This window comes from Cibotium barometz, chromosome 41 (assembly GCF_041138505.1).
Source record: "Cibotium barometz isolate CiBa-2024 chromosome 41, ASM4113850v1, whole genome shotgun sequence".
Classification (NCBI taxonomy): Eukaryota; Viridiplantae; Streptophyta; class Polypodiopsida; order Cyatheales; family Cibotiaceae; genus Cibotium; species Cibotium barometz.
In genome coordinates this window covers 43,795,084-43,813,081 of record NC_141086.1, presented here as the reverse complement: position 1 = coordinate 43,813,081, position 17,998 = coordinate 43,795,084, and the positions used below count along the sequence as shown (strand labels likewise).

At 38.7% G+C, this 17,998-nt stretch overlaps 1 protein-coding gene across 1 annotated transcript; it reads left to right on the top strand.

The window, feature by feature from the left end:
• Positions 1-1,233: 1,233 nt before the first annotated feature.
• On the top strand, positions 1,234-3,564 carry LOC147614972 (autophagy-related protein 18d-like). Its single transcript, XM_086779824.1, has 4 exons — positions 1,234-2,139; positions 2,778-2,976; positions 3,071-3,197; positions 3,386-3,564. The coding sequence occupies exons 1-4, from the start codon at positions 1,237-1,239 to the stop codon at positions 3,480-3,482; spliced, it is 1,326 nt and encodes a 441-aa protein (XP_086635950.1). The 5' UTR covers positions 1,234-1,236; the 3' UTR covers positions 3,483-3,564.
• Positions 3,565-17,998: the final 14,434 nt, after the last annotated feature.

Here is a 17,998-nt window from a genome sequence, read left to right as displayed (position 1 = left end):
GAAAGTGGCATGCAGAGACACTATGCAGGGGAGTGATAGGATTGAAAGTAAAGGGAACCATAGTGTTATGTAAGGGCTATGCATGGAAAAGAATGGGGCCCACCGGGAGCCATAGTGTTATGTGACGAAAAAGAATGGGGCCCATCGGGAGCAACAACTAGGGTGGGTCTACCTAATCCAAGTGTGTAAGGTAGATTCTAAGCCCGAGCTCTAGCATTGTATTATGTGGCTTTTGGTACAATTTGTAGATTTTGTATAGTACGAAGGTGTAGCACAATCTACAAACTACACCTAGGTGATATTAAGTACCACTTTTGTTTATTGGATTGTAATCAAGTAACTAGCAACTTTGAAACATCTTCTATTCTAGCTCTACTCCTCCTCTTTTGACAAAGTGTTGACATGAGCTTATTTTAGACAATATATATTTTCTTTAAAAAAAATGATCAATTCCACGTCTACTTTCTTTTTTAGATTTTCACATTTACTGTAATAGTATAAATAAACATTCAAGGATTTCATGATATATTTAACTTTGTTAAAAAATGGAAATTTGTTCAATGAAAGATAAAAGCAAACATGGTTATAATTTTCAGAAAAGTTGAAGATGTAAAAGAAAAAGTAATGAGCAATATATTTCTATTTTTTAAGACAGGTGACTTTTGAACAACCCATGGGCCTCCACATGCCTCCACACAACCTAGAAGGGTTGGGAGTTTAAAAAAACTTCAAACCATATACAAAGTACCTATAATATTTGCATTTTAACCTGCAAACTTATTTGTTTAATTTGCAAACATTTATTAAATGTAACCTCCAATATTTGCATTTTAACCTGCAAACTTATTTGTTTAATTTGCAAACATCTATTAAATGTAACCTCCAATATTTGCCTGCAAACTTATTGGCATTTTAACTTGCAAACTTATTTGTTTAATTTTTAAACATCTATTAAATTTAGTCAAAATAATGAAAATCATATACAAAGTATCTTCAATATATATTTGCATTTTAACCTGCAAACTTATTTGTATAATTTGTCAACATCTATTAAATATAAGGTACTTTAGTTAAAGTGCAAGTGAAAAAATCAAATAGTTAGGGAAAAAACAAAAAAAAAGTGAAAAAAGCTAAATTGTTGGGAAAAAAAAAAAAAGCTGAGACCGACTGAAAAAAACAATACTACTTATATAAGGAGTTAGAAAAGCTTATTCTCTCATGTTAGAAAGCTCAGGTATGGCGACACCCATGCATCACGATCGACTTCATTACCTGCGTACAGAGCACCGCCAACATACAAGAAAACCACGAGATCACCATCGCCATCGCACCGGAAGCCCCCAACAGGAGGAGGAGCAGCAGCAGCAGCATCAGCATCAGCAGGCGACTCAGAACGACCTCTGCAGGCGACTCAGAACTCCACAGCAGGAGGAGCAGCAGCATCAGCATCAGCACCACAGCTCAACGACCTCTGCAGGCGACTCAGAACTCCAACAGCAGGATGATGAAGCTCCTCTCTTTCTGAGGTTCAATCATGACAGCAGCCGCTTCGCCTGTGGCACCAACAGAGGCTTGAGGGTGTACAACACTGACCCCATGCAGGAATGCTTCAATGTCATGAATGGAGGTGTTGGCATCATAGAGCTGCTCTTCTGCTCCAACATATTCTTGCTTGTGGGAGGGGGTCCCAAGCCCATCTCCCCCCCCAACAAGGTGATTCTGTGGGATAATGCCCAAAGAGCCTCCTGTGGAGAGTTCACCTATGAGCACCATGTCCGGTCTGTGAAGCTTCGCCGCGACCGAGTCGTCGTGGTTCTGCAGAATGAGATCTATGTGTCCAATCTAATTGACAATCTAAGACTCCTCTTCAAGCTGGATACTGTATCAAATCCTAAGGGCCTCTGTGCACTCTCCATGATGGCCGGCCCCTCCATCATGGCCTTCCCTGGAGTTCGGAGAGGGGAGGTCAGAATAGAGCAGGAGGAAGGGGCTTCCAGGAACACCACTGTCATCAGAGCCCATGACTCCACCCTCGCCTGCATCGCGCTTAACCTCGATGGCAGCCTCCTTGCCACAGCAAGCGAAAAAGGGACCCTCGTTAGGGTTTTCAATACCTTGGATGGAGCTCTTGTACAGGAGGTAATTACTTGCATTGTTTAAGTTGAATCTGTCGTTAGGGGCAGGGGAGTAGCTTAGTGTAGAGCATTCTGAGCTTCTAGGTGCGGGCACGAGTTCAAAACTCAAAACCCTGTCATGTTCTCACACCGTAAGGTGCACAATATAAGGATTAGGGTTTAGGGTTTAGGGTTTAATGAACCTGTTGTTAGGGGCGGAGGAGTGGCTTCGCATGAGAGCTTTCGAGCTCTCTACACGTGCGGGAGTGAGTTCAAAACTCAGCCCCCTCCCTCTGAGACCAAAAGGGGTGTGATTAAAAGAAACAAACCTCTGTCGCAAACAAAACAAATTTAAGCATGTTGTTTTGACTGATATACTTGGGTGCTCATCAGAATCATATAGTTGGGTGCTCATCAGAAGAGGCAATGTAGAATTATGTATTATTCATGCATTGATAAGTTGTTTTGGATGGTATACTTGGGTGCTCATCAGAATTATGTGCTCATCAGAAGATGCAATGTAGAATTATGTATTATTCATGCATTGATAAGTTGTTTTGAATGGTATACTTGGGTGCTTATCAGAATCATATACTTGGGTGCTCATCAGAAGATGCAATGTAGAATTATGTATTATTCATGCATTGATGATTATTCTTGCAGCTCCGGCGAGGTTTTGACAGAGCAGAAATCTACAGCATTGCATTTTCTGCCGATTCAGATTGGTTGGCTGTTTCGAGTGACAAGGGCACTGTCCATGTCTTCGGTCTCAAAGGCTTGGGCGTGGAAAGCAAGGGAAACAAGCACTCATCGTCCCCGACTGTTGTCAGGAACCCTGGATCAACCTTTTCGTTCATTAAACGTAATCTCAGATTAGAGCTCTAATGGTGTTTTGGTAGTGGACTTGTTGTCTATAAGGTTGGCATGGAGTTTTGATCGTGTTTTATCATTTGCAGCTGTGCTACCCAAATACTTCAGTTCAGAATGGTCATTTGCACAGTTTAAGCTACCTGAGGAGGTGAAGTCTACCATTGCTTTTGGGCAAGAGAAGCATATCATTTTTATCTTGGGTTCAGATGGAAGGTGAGATACATGTATGTATGTATTTGTTTAATGCATATACATACATACATACACATACATACATACATACATACATACATGCGTACACATACATACATACATAGATATATATGTATGTGTCTGCGTGCTTGCCCGTCCATTGTATTGTGATATGAACTGATAATGTTTTTTTTTTCCTGTTGAAACAGCTTCTACAAATGTGCCTTCGACCCCCAAAAAGGAGGAGAGATGGTGCAGCAGGAGTACACAAACTTCATAAAGCCTATGAACAAAGAACCAGCTTAATTTTATTTTTATTTTTTTCTAGCATCTAGACCTACAAAGAGATTCCTGTTCCTTTGGCAATTGTAGATATCACAATTTTTGTAAAAATGTGGATACGGTTTTTTGTAAAAAAGTGTGATTTTCGAAGGTCTTCTTTAATTTGATAATTGTATTTAATTCTTCTATTAACAACAAATTTTAATTGATTGCTGTGTGTACAGAAAACGTGTCGAATATAATTTTTGGAGGCCGCCGTTAATTATTTAATTCTCTTCTATTACCAGCAAATTTTCATTTGAAATCCATGTGGTGGTAGGATAACACCACCAGCGTGTGTGTATGCCCCTGCACGTGTGGGAGGATTTGAAACATATTATGATTTGAAGGTGATATTTATTTAAGTCAGGGTGCAGTTGACAAAATAAAAGTTGCAATGGGTTGTGATTTGCACCAAGGGCTGCACTGACTCTTTAGCAAGTACCACATCGTAAGTGACTATTATCTTGCCCATCAAAGAGGCTGATACAAAGGGTACCCTGTCGTTAACCATATGTTAACCACAATGGCAAACGGTACTCCTACTATTTTTGATCAAAGCATGGTTACACTTCATGTAATTCATTTTTATGTAAGACCATACTAAGTGCTTCATGTAAAAAGATATGAGATGATCGAGCTTACAACATGTGTAATGTGTTGAAATATGCACCAAAATACTCATGTGTTTAGCCTTAGGGGATAATGCAGCGTATGGTCTATACTTCATTAAAGGTTACTTATATTCATTGGCTCAATACAATGTCATTTACTAGAAAATCTCTACTTTTTCAAGTAGTTTAACATGTTGCCAACCAGTCCACCTTGTATCTAGGAAAGCTAGAATCATGGGAGAGAGAATAGTGGAGTGTGGAGAGATTCAAGGAGGAATCTATGGGAGAGAATCATGGAGATATTTATAGATTTTATTAATAGCTAACCTTGATTAGCTCATTGTAATCACTTTTGTACTTGTCTATATAAAGAGGCACACTAATACAAGAGAATGTTAATCTCATGTGATTAAGCTAATCTCATTTTACTTAGCACTAATCTCTCATCATTATACTTAAAACCATGTTGTTCACTGATCATTTATGAGCTATTGTGAATGCCAACATATTTTCAGCTATGAGTTACAAAGCCTAGGTGTACATGGAGCTAGAGAACTAGTTTTGGGTCCCCAATTGTTAGTGGGCAGCCGGCCATGGAAAAAAGGATCTCATGTATGTAAATCACTTAATGAAATATGAAAAGGATACAATTCCATTATCACAATCGAGTCTTCTCTTCTTTCCTCTTGCTCTCTTATCGTTATGGTGGTGAGATTGTGTGTTGATGCATGCTTGCTTGCTTGATTGTGAGTGTGTGCTTGTGGGTGATCCTCCCTATCTTCTCCACCTCTCCCTCTCTCCTTTCTTGCACACATGAACGCATTGAGATAGAACTTGAGATTTCCTTCTCTCCTTTTTCATTTCTCTCTACCGAGCTTATGGAAAGCTCCACTTGGGTGTCACAAGTGGTGGTGGAGTGAGTCCCTAGCAGCTTCACATCGAGGAGTTAACCCTCTTAGGATTGGCTAAGTGTATGTTCTCAAACCTAGCCTTGCATCTTATGTCTTCTCTTCTTCCATTCTTCTCTCATGCAAGGATAATGTTCATTTAGGTGAACATCTTTAACACCGTTGTCGGAATAGCAGTTAGCTTAGGGTCCTTCACAATCTCTTCTAAAATCTAGAGACTTATCTTGCCCAGATGGAATGAAAATCCACTGGTTGTAGGAGTTTAGTATTTAGTTTCTTGTTTTATTTGTGTTCTTTTGGGATAATGGAGTTGCAATGGAGCATTGGGAGCAATAGGAGATTCAAAGGCTTCATCAAAGGTGAAAGCAATAAGTAAGCACCCTAATTTTTCCATTTATTACATTGATTTTTGGTTTTTTCTTCTTCAAGTAGATAGAAAAATTGTATGTTAGATTAATTACACCATTAATCCTAGAACATTATGTTAAACTAGGCATTCCTTGCATCATTAGGTAGCTTAGGGATAGCCTAAGCTATGCATAAAAATAAAAGCTCAAAAAATCATCACTAAGGGAAAAACATGAGGGAAAAATAGGAGAAAACCAAGGACAACTCACTCTTGGGTTGCATTTATGAGAAGTGAATGCTCATTCACTTCAGCGAGGGATGGTTATTACCTTCCTTAGCCATGCCTGTTCACTTCCAGTTTGGGAGTCTTCCCAATCTAATCCATAAATGAGAGTAATGGGCATTAAAAGAGCATAAATGTTGTGCAATTGACTATGTTGGGAGAATATTTAGAGACAAATGTTACAGATACGCCAATTTGGCACAATTAAGACACATGTCTTCCAGTCTGTGAGTGAGCATATGTATCTCCATAGATGAATTTCCGTTCCTCCCATTCCTCCACAAGTGAACGGTCGTATTTAGACAAGACCATCAATATCCCCCCACTAGCAACAAGCGTCCCTCACCCTGACACTACCCACGGTTGCACTCTTTCCGAACGTTCGCTCCTCTATCAAGCCATGGATGCACCCTTCTAGACTAACGAGAGTTTGTTCCTCTATAAGAGAACATCCATTTCAGATTCTAGCCTACGATCGTACCCAGAGTTATAAACTCCCATTCCTCCATAAGAGAACACTCGTTCCAGATTTTAGTCCATGATCATACATGTATAATTGAGAAGATGAATGGTTGTAGATCTAGTTAAGCCACGCTGCCCATACCCACTTCATGCACCTATGCTTAGGGAAATTGGTGCAAAATAACCCATTATTTGACGATATTAAACCCTCCTACATGCAGTCTCTTGCTAGATTCAACCCATTGGTCAATACCATGTGGAGCCAAACAATATTGGTTTTTGATAGCACCAGTGAAAGTGAAGAGCACCCAAGCACAAGACAAACTACTCCGGAATTAGAGGTAAGAAGATTGGTTACCCAGTGTATGGATAGATCATTTTCTCAAGAGAAAGCCCCAGGATTCTCTGCACATTCACAAAGGAGTCTTGCCTTGAGACTAAGAAAATTTATATTGGGAAACACGTAATCAGAAGAGCCTCATCCCCAAGAAATAAGCATGGAAAACCTACCTGAGAGAACTGTCACGCCCCCGATAGATCCAAGACCAGCGGTGGGATAGGGCCCAGATAAACTAATTCAAACTAATCCATCAGTTTAGGGTGCTATACCCGACTACCGTGTTAGCGGATTCATCTCAAGAACTAAGACTAGTGCCAAGCCTAGAATGGGAACCAGCTAACCCAGGCCTTGAAACCTCCTACACCAAGGGGAGAAATTCCACTCAAAGCACCCTATCCAACACATGACACCCATCTATAGTAACTACCCATGTTAACCACATATTAGTTAACACATTCCTATGACAATTATGTCTGCACACTTATGTAATGGGCGCTTGTGCTATATTGTAAATCCCATCATTTGATGAGGGAAATGCCCTAAAGATACTCCCAAGTATTGAGCTTCAAAGGAAAGAAAAGAGGATCTTGGTCAGTTGGCCAAACCATAGAGAAAAGCCTTGTAACTATGTTTTGGGCACCTCGGGTCACTTACTCTCGGGGGGGCAGCCTAGTGGGGAAAGGCTTGGAACTATAAAAGCCAATTTCTCTTGTTTGTAACTCATTCTCCCATTTTTGCGATAGAAGTGGAGTGCTCTCTCCCTCCCTCTCTTGCAACTCTAATCTAGCATGTGTAGTGTACTTAGGGTTAGGGTTTGGGAGTGATTAGTGCTAATCATTTGTTCCCTCTTGCTTCCTCTCTCACTCTCTTTCTTGACTGATTAGGCTAACCAACACGATCCTCTTTCACGGAGATCCCACATGATCTTCGCAAGAGAGCTTGAATCACCCGAAATTGCCTCGGTGTGACAACGAGTGCGGGAGGATGGCAGCGACGACGAGCGGCTACGGTGAAGCTCTTGAGCCATGCTCGAGCTTGGCGGATAGGCAACTTCCCACGACACGTTAGGGTAGGATTTTCTTAAAATTTTTGGTGCCGCTGTCGGGGACCGCCATCATCCGTTACTTGTCTATGCCATCTTTGATTCGAATCCAATGCAACTCCCATAGCCCGGTGCTCTTTGGCATGTAGTTTTTTGATTTTCTGTTGTAATTTGATGTTTTTGTTAAGATTCATTTATAGCTTTGTGTTAAGAGTAGGATTATCGCTTGTTTGAGTAAAGAAACTTGTGATTTGGGTGATTAGAGAGCCTAATCAAGAGGGTTTTTACTTAAACATAGAATCTTTTTGGTAATTTTTAGATTTATCTTTCTTCTTTTGCTTAATCTCTTTGCATAGGTAGGTTAGCATTACTAGATAGAACACTAATCAAACAAAAAACCTAAAAAAATTCTCTTAAGTTTTACTAATCTATTGTTTAGTGTGATTAGTGGACTTAAAGAGAGTAAAAAGCCAAAAAATGAGCCTAATTGCTTGAAATTAGACTAATTGGAGTGGCATTAGTGTTCTAAACACTTGCCTTAACTCAAATCTATGCTTGGTTCACTCTAATTAGGCCTTAAAGATTTAGCACTAATTTAGTCTCTTTTGTCTAATTTTCTCTTTTGCATGGATTAATTAGTAAGATTATTTTGGGGTAATCACATCTTTGGATTAGCATAAACATTGCTAATCCACCTATCAAATCCCGATGCTTAAACTCCTCACCAATTAGGAGTAATGTGAGGGCAAAGAAAATGGTTAAGGAGTGATTAATAATGGGATTAAGAGAATTAATCTTTAGTTAAGCTAGAGGACCTCTAAATTAGTCAAAATCCACTAATTTAGAGGTAGCCTCTAGCTTATCCCTATCCCACCCACCTAGCATTAAAGAGGGGTTATTAGTTGTCTCCTACTCACTTCCCTCCAATTTGAAATTGAAATTTAAATCCAAAATTTCAAATTCAAACTTGCCACAGCCATTCCAACCTAAAGCCATGGGCGTTCACTTGTGAGCATACGACCTTACAAAAAAAACATTAAAAAAAAGAATAAAATAATAAAAAAAACTTACCATGGCCGTTCCACACTTGCCACCCACAGCGTTCCAACCTAAAGCCACGGGCATTCGCTTGTGAGCGTACGACTGTACAAAAAACAACTTGCCACATGGCCGTTCCACACTTGCCATGGCCATTCCAACCTAAAGCCATGGGCGTTCTCTTGTGAGCGTACGACCGTTAGCAAAAAAAAACTTTTTTTTCAAAAAAGAAAAAAAAAACTTGTCACGGTCACATGGCCGTTCCAACCAAAAGCCACGGGCGTTTTCTTGTGAGCGTATGCCATACAAAAAAAAACTCGTAAATAAAAAACTTTTTTTTTCAAAAAAAAACTTGCCCCCTTACGGCCGTTCCACACTTGCCCCACGACTGTTCCAACCTGAAGCCATGGTTGGGTGTTCGCTTGTAGGCCTACAGACGTACCAACAAAAAAACTTTTAAAATTTTTTTTGAAAAAAAAAGCTTGCCACAGTTGTTCCACACATGGCCGCTCCAACCTAAAGCCACAGGCATTCGCTTGTGAGCGTATAGCCGTACCACGGGCGTTCTCTTGTGAGTGTATAGCCGTACCAAAAAAGAAAAAACTTTTTTTTCCGAAAAAAAGTTGGAGAAAAAATTACCACAGCCATTCCACACTTGCCGCGACCATTCCAACCTCAGCTGAGTGTTCGCTTGTGAGCGTACCGCTGTACCAAAACCTAATTTTTTAATTTTTTTAATTTTTTAATTTTTTAATTTTTTAAATTTTTCATTAAAAAAATAAAATAAAATTTCCAAATCTTTTGAGGTGCTTTCAGTCTACATCCTCGACTCAGTAGGGTCATTTTTACACACATAAAACACCTCAAAAGACCATTGTTTACCTTAAGGGTACGTTCACGTGCAAGGCAAAAGTGAGCTAAAACTCATATTTTGGGCTTGCGCACACACTACACTGAAGCTTCTTTAAGATTCCCTGCACATCATGGACACCTTTTGGTTATGTTTGCATGCCCCCAATGCCTCCATTCCATTTGGCGGAACCCCGGCCTCAATTGTTCATTCACATGTGGTTGCTAAGCACCACATGCTTGACTGGGAGGGCGAAACGATCTTTGAAGAGCTATTATCTAGTGGGGCCCCTCCATACATGCACCCTAGCATGGATAGATGCCTCGAGCACATTCACATACCCTCTTCTCTATCCACCACGGATCTACTCCCACCCCCCATCCTTGCAACACCTCCCCTTATGCCACAACTTGACATTCCAAGCTTAGCACAAGCTCTAAGAAGGGGAGTGTCACAACACTTGCACCCACAAACATCACATACAAAACCTATGTGGGAAAAAAAATTTAAACTTTTGCCGAAATTCCACGGAGTTGGAGACCTCGTATTGAAAAGATGCAGAGGGGAGGAGAGAGCTTGAGCTCTTGCAAGCATATGCACACTCACACAAACCCTAGAAGAGAACACACAAGGTGAGAGGCTAAAAATTCTTCTTCTTCTTCATTTAACAAAAGAGGTCTACAAAGAAGATAAAGTGACTAAACAAACACACATAATAGAGTATATACAAGCGGTCCATAATGTTAATACGCTAAGAGGAGTGGGTAGATGTGGACTAGTCAGTGTAGTCCAGTTGTAGAATCTCTGGTGAAGATATGTCGATGTCAACTACCAAACCCGCCAATGATGTAAATGTCGAACGGTCATGCAGGCGCCTCGTGAGTGTCAGCTCTCATGAGGCGCCTCAAGCTCAACTCCAGCTCATGAACTCCAAGCATATCTCAAAATCTTCAGAGCTTCTCAGCTCCCAAGGCCTTCGTCTCATGAAGATGTCACCGACCTAATCCTGTGTGCTGATGTAGGCCAAGTCAATGTCGCCTGCCAGCCTCTCTCCCTGATGAAGTGGTAAAGTACCTCAATGTGTTTTGTCCCGCGCATGGAAAACTGGGATTCTGGCTAACTGTATAGTGCTAAGATTGTCACAATATATGACAACCTTTATCTCCACATGCAACCCCAAATCAGCGAGACGAGTAGCTTGCGTAACCAAGCTACCTCACACGTTGCCACCACAGCTTTTTTGTACTCTGCCTCTGTACTCGACAAGGCAACTGTGGGCTGCTTCTTGCTGCTTCTTGCTGCTTCTTGATGCTCCATGTCACAACAACAGCACTCCCTAATGAAACATAAATCCACTGGTAGATCTCCTGTCTGAGATGCTACCTGCCCAATCTGCATCTGTATACCCATATAGCTCCAATGGTACACCTACTGCATATAAAACAATGCATAATCAACAATGGCCCTCAAATACTGAAGTGTGCGTCGCACACTATCAAGATGTGGTTTGCGCAGAGCTGCATAAACTGGCTCTCTAAGACAACAATGTAACTTAAATTTGACTTGCTGATGGTGACATAGATTAAACTCCCCACAATCTTCCTGTACATAGTGGGATCCTCCAACACATAGCCTGCATCCACACCAAGCTTGCCATTTTGATCATATAATCAGCCATCCCATACTTGGACAACATGTCCAATACAAACTGTCTCTGTGTGACAAGTGTGTGAATGACCTCAATTCCCAAAAAGTAGCGTAGATCTCCTAAATCCTTTATCTCAAACTTCCTTTTGAGAAGACTTTTCACATGCTCAATCTCATCCACGTTGTCACCGCCACAACAATAAGATCATCTACATATATGGTGATGATCACAATACCCTTATCACTCTTACGCACATACAAAGAGTGATCTGCATCTATCATATGAAAACCAATGCTTGTGTTATCTCTTGTTAATCCCATTTTGGATTAACAACATGATCCTCACTTGAGGACATTAATAAGTGTCATGAAAAGGCACTATAAAGGTTGTACATTATGAGATATTGGACACCCAAGGCCTAGTAAGTAAGTTTTGGGCGCCCAAGTGTGAATAAGGGCCAAATGTATATAAGACATTTTCTCATAATGTAAAGACACAATCCCCTTTGTGCTATTGAGAGTTCTCCCCTTGTGATTTGAGAGAGATTGAAGGAGTGAGAGCATTCTAGCATTGTGCCTTTTTCATGCTTGTGTACTTATGCTTGTGTGAGAGAGGGAGTGATTGGCCTATGTGATGGTGTGAGCGACTCCACGGTGGTGATAGTGTGGAGGTGGAGCTTGGAGTTTAGATCTTGACAAGCGAGCTTGGAGACCTCAAGGGATTCGAGATCAAAGCATTGGTAAGTACCCTAAGATGGTTGGGATCTATTGCTCATCCATTAGGTGAATGTGTAGAGCTCCCTCTTTGAGGTGTGGTAGCCCATAGCATTTTTGGCATCGTTGCCAGGGAAACGCCTTTGTTTCTTCTATCCTCTATGAGTTTCAGGTCCCATTGCATAGGATTCATTATTGCCTTTGCATTCTAGTAGTGCATTGTGTGGAAAATGAAAAGATAAGGTATGTGTGGTAGAAAAAAAGATATGGGTTATGATGCTGTGTATGTTGTGGTGGAGTAGTTTAGGAAAGGATTCACTCGTTATTCTTGATAATTTTGATTTTCGCATCACTGAAAACACCAACGTGAAGGAGCAGGTTGGGTATGGTTTTCTTCCTTTTTCAAAAAATTCATAAAAATCAAAAACATAAAGGACCAGATTGAGCGAGGAACTTGGATTTCATTCCTTAGGAGTGGCACAATCTAATTGTCATCATTTGGATAAGTATTATGCACCCAAAGTCACAAACTGCCGACGCAAGAAGTTCCACGTGAAAGTGCAGCAAAGTTGTTCACGCCATGAACCATTTTCTGCAGTTTCACGCCACGAATCGCTCACGTAATCAGTGCCATGATTATCGCCAAAAAATCACGGGATTACCTTCCAAAAAAAGAAAACCCTATCCTAACAACTCTGACATGGTGCGATCCGTCGAAATTTTGAGCACGTGAAAGTTTAGTAAACCGTTCATGGCGTGAACCATTTTTGAAGCGGTTCACGGCATGAAACCCTTATTGTTTCATGACGTGAAATATTTCCTACAGATTCACGTGTAGGCCAAACCAACGGATGGACAATACCAAGGTTGCAAGGGTCGACGAAGGAAAGTGACTTTGACTAAAAGAAGGAATTTAACCCTAAGGTGGAAAATTTTTGAGCATATGAAAAGAAAATTGTTCACGCCGTGAACCATTTCCTGCAGTTTCACAGCGTGAAACATTCTCTACTGTTTCACGGCTCCTGAACAAAGCGATAGAATCAGAAGTGAAATCAATTCGATTGGATTAATAGCTTATCAAATCGTATATACATGCACTTAAGATATGGTAAACGCATCAGAGACGATCTTACGCCTGATGATAGTGCATCAAATCACCCCCAAGAACTTTCTACCAAAGAGGTGTGGGATCAATATATTCCGCAAGCACACACTTGAGTGTTTTGAGAAACCTGACTGTCGCTGAAACTAGTAACGAAGAATCCATGGAAAAAGGGCTGAGGTACGCTGGGTTTGGGGAAGAGGATAAACCACATTCCCCAACCAAGTCTAGTGGGATCATTGATATCGCCTGGGGATTTTTTGGTCTCCAAACCAGTCATGATTCTGGGCAGCATGGGTTCGTCAACAACTAGAGTTGGACTTGGTCCAAGACAAGAAGTACCATTCCAAACGTTGAATTCTAGGCTGTCAAATACTGGCACCCCTCGAATTAGACGAGATGTGGAAAGTGCGGCTAGGACAGGTCAAATATTATTTCCCACCACCGAGGAAGTGGATTTAGACCTCCAATGAAGTGAGGTAGAATGACAACTCCGAGAATTGAGCTTAAGGAAAGAAGAGCTTGATACTCGTAGGACAAGAGCTGAGAGAAAGGAGATAGGAATTGTTAACCCACTCCAACCACGAGGAAAGGAACCTGAAATAGTTACAGGTAGAAGTGAGGGAGAAATTCTGAACTTGGAACCCATCAATGAGGAATCTAGAACGGAGGAAGGGTTTACAACCAGAGAAGAAGAGGGTAACCTAGCTAACATGGCAATAGAAGTAGAGGACCTACTCTATACCAAAAAGGATATTGAGCTAATGATCAATAACCCTACATTCATACAAGACATGGAGCTCTTAATTATACAAAGATGCACATAGGCGACTAATGAGGAATCCCACCAGGGCACTGTAACAAACTAGATCATTCCATGAACCCGAGATACCTAGAAGAGCAAATAAAGGAAGGGGACAAGTTCTAGGCTACATCCATACATCCATTCTCGCCTTACACATTCCATAAACATCTTATCATATCCTATCACATCTCATACACATCTTATCACTTCCCATACGCATCTTATCACATATTATCACATCTCATACACCTCTTATCACGTCTTATCACATTTCATATTTTTTTATAGAATACAAGAGAATTCTTATATTTGATATAAGATTTCTCTACATTTTTATTTATGCATAAATTCCATTTAAGGAGACACACTTTCGAATTAAAAATCAATCTTTTATGCATCTTCCTATGCATAATTTCATTTTAAATGAAAATGATACTTTTGAATTAAAATTCAATCTTTTATGCATCTTCCTAATTTGGATGAGAATTAACATTTTTGAATTAAAAATCCATCTTTTATGCATCTTCCTATGCATAAATTCAATTTGGATGAGAATAACGCTTTTGAATTGAAATCTTATTCTTTTATGCATCTTCCTATGCATAAATTCAATTTAGATGAGAATGACACTTTGAATTAAAAATCAAACTTTTATGCATCTTCTTATGCATAAATTCAATTTGGTAGGAATTACACTTTTAGAATAAAAGAACTTCTCTTATGCATCTAAGTTATGCATAAAATCCATTTATGATGAAAATCACACTTTTAGTATAAAAAGAATATCTTTTATGCATACCTCTATGCATGAAATCCAATATGATAAAAGTAACACTCTTACAATAAAATAATCAACTTTTATGCATACCTCTATGCATGAAATTCAATTATGATAAAAGTCACACTTTTATAATAAAATAATCAACTTTTATGCATACCTCTTATGCATGAAATTCAATATAATAAAAGACACACTTTTATAATAAAATAATCAACTTTTATGCATACCTTTATGCATGAAATTCAATTATGATAAAAGTCACACTTTTATAATAAAATAATCAGCTTTTATGCATACCTTTATGCATGAAATTCAATTATAATAAAAGTCACACTTTTATAATAAAATAATCAACTTTTATGCATACCTTTATGCATGAAATTCAAATATGATAAAAGTAACACTTTTGATATAAAAATTTATCCATTATGCATAATTCTATGCATGAAATAAAAATGATAAAAGTAACACTTTTGATATAAAAATTTATCCTTTATGCATACTTCTATGCATGAAAATAAAAATGATAAAAATAACACTTTTGATATAAAATCTTATCCTTTATGCATACTTCTATGCATGAAAATAAAAATTGATAAAAGTAACATTTTTGATATAAAAATTTATCCTTTATGCATACTTCTATGCATGAAAATAAAAATGATAAAAGTAACACTTTTGATATAAAAATTTATTCTTTATGCATAATATAAAAATTCAATTTCTCCATGATTACAATGAAATTCTTTTAATTAATCTAGGATGATAATTCCTAGAATATGGTAGGAAGTCCTCTTTTCATGCTTTGAATGAAATTATTTTATGTGTAAATTTTTACAAAATTTTGCCATAGCTCCGCTCTGCTATCTGACTGATAAATCTCAATTATTTTAAAAGATAAAGCTTATCTTTAAGGGAATGATTAGAATGATCCCTAATTGGATCATTAACCCATAATGGATTGAATCAAAAATAATCATGAAATACATAAACTAAAAGCGTAGAAAAAAAACCATTAATTTGGTCTCAAGCATAGATTAATCTTGGATTAAGGAAAAGCTTTATGAAAAGCTTCATTTGGATTGAGAATGGGTCATGAGTATGACCATTTCTTGAGTGAGAGAGAGAAATTACATAAAAACCATTAGAATTTAAACATAAATAGAAATTTATGTAATTCTTTACTATCATTAATCAATTAACTTCAATAGCATTCATCAAATTATGTAACTCTTCACTACTATTCATCAATTAACTTCAATAGCATTTAAAAACCATACCAATTAAGCTTCTCAAGCTTGAGAGGGGTTGAGAAGAGAGAAACATTGAGAAATTATAGAAAGATCAATATTCACTAATTACCTTACAAATTGCTTGATTCTTTGTTCACGGTAGAGGCCCCCAACCAATCAATTGGTTTAGTATGTTGATGGAGCCACCAATGGGGATTGAAGAAAGAAGGAAGTGTCAAAAACTAGTGAATTATTAATGAATTCACAGTTCTTGGCTTAGGTGAAGTAGAGTAACAATGCATTAAACATTGTTGAGTTTCAACAAAGAGAAAGGCCTCTATTTATAGGAAAAAGTGAGTTCTAACCAAACAAACTGATTCTAGAATTTTCCAACTCAGTTTGGTCAATTTTTGACCATTTTTAGGTCAGTTGAGCTAACTTTTTGTCACTAGACTTGAATTAGGAGAGAGGAGAGATAAAATATCTCAATTTTTATGAGTTTAAAACTCATTCAAGCATGTGAAATATGCACCTCCTTTAAAGAACTCCCCTTCCTTACATATGTGTCAAAATGGAATCATTATACCCAAAATATCTCATATTTTTAATATTGCTCATAGTTTTTTACTAATAAACCTTGTACATTTTCAACTCTTTATCTTATGTGAAATATGCACCTCCTTTAAAAAACTCCCCTTCCTTACATATGTGTCAAAATGGAATCATTATACCCAAAATATCTCATATTTTTAATATTGCTCATAGTTTTTTACTTATAAACCTTGTACATTTTCAACCCTTCATCTTATGTGAAATATGCACCTCCTTTAAAGAACTCCCCTTCCTTACATATGTGTCAAAATGGAATTATTATACCCAAAATATCTCATATTTTTAATATTGCTCATAGTTTTTTACTAATAAACCTTGTACATTTTCAACTCTTCATCTTATGTGAACATTTACTCATTTTTTGGGTATCTTCTTTTACAAATTGGATTTATCTCCTCCCTACACATGGATTGATGCTATTGGCCCATAGGAACCTAATTGGACCATAATCCAAAAATTTCTGAAAATCCAGACCCTTAGGCTAAGGTCCTTTATACCCATTTCCAATTAATTCCAATTGCACATTGGAAAGTTCTTTTTGAATTTCTGTTTCAGGGGAACTTATTTTAATAAGATGAGATAATTTTCTATCCAAAAATATTAAAAATCTGAATATTCTCTCTCTAGAATATTTTCTCTCTCTAGGTTAAAACAGTTAGAAACAAGTCTTTTATATTTCTAAAGAGGGATTGATTACAGGGGAAGATGCTGGACATTTTGAGAGGCTGGGGAGGAATCTTACATATCCGTGAGACGAGGCCCCGACGAGTGTGAGTCCCTGCCCCGTGCATGAAGTGCTACTTCCGCTGCTAGTACCCCGAATCCGTCGCATGGTGGGGATAGGGATCTCATAGATTGGATGTGATGTGGATGGATGTGAATGGATGTGAAGAGATGTGGATGGATGTGAAGAGATGTGGATGGATATGAATGGATGTGATGAGATGTGGATGGATGTGATGTAGGTCTGAATAGATGTAAATGGATGTGATGTAGATCTGAATAGATGTAAATGGATGTAATGTGATGTGGATCTGAATAGATGTAAATGGATGTGGATCTGAATAGATGTAAATGGATGTGATGGATGTGGATCTGAATAGATGTAAATGGATGTGATGTGATGTGGATCTAAATAGATGTAAATAAATGTGATGTGGATCTGAATAGATGTAAATGGATGTGATGTGATGTGTATCTGAATAGATGTAAATGGATGTGATGTGGGTCTGGATAGATATAAATGGATGTGATAAGATGTGATGTGTATGGATGTGATGTGATGTGGATTGTGAGACCCCCACCCCCTCCCTCTCGTGATGCCCCCTCTCAAGGCACTGGTGGCAAAAGCAGCGTCAACCTCTCGCACGGGGTAGGGATTCACACTCGGGGCCTCGCCCCCACGGATTTCCAGATAAGAGACTAGCCCGGTGGTTCCTTCGAAACCGAACCGGGAAAAACTTCCCTCGCCCGAAAGACACGGGCGATTCTACCAAGAAAATCATCTAGCGGGAGAATTCATCTAACGAGTCAAAGTCTTAACTAATCAACTGATTCAACCGAACCCGAAAGTCACATGGCCAGATCAAGAAAGAGACTTGCACTTAGTCCATAGAATCACTGCTTTTTTCCCATTTAGTTGGCGAGGCACAATCGCTGATTCCCTCCCATAGAACAAGAGTCTTTCTAGGACTTAATCTCACTAACCTAATTTAATCGTAAC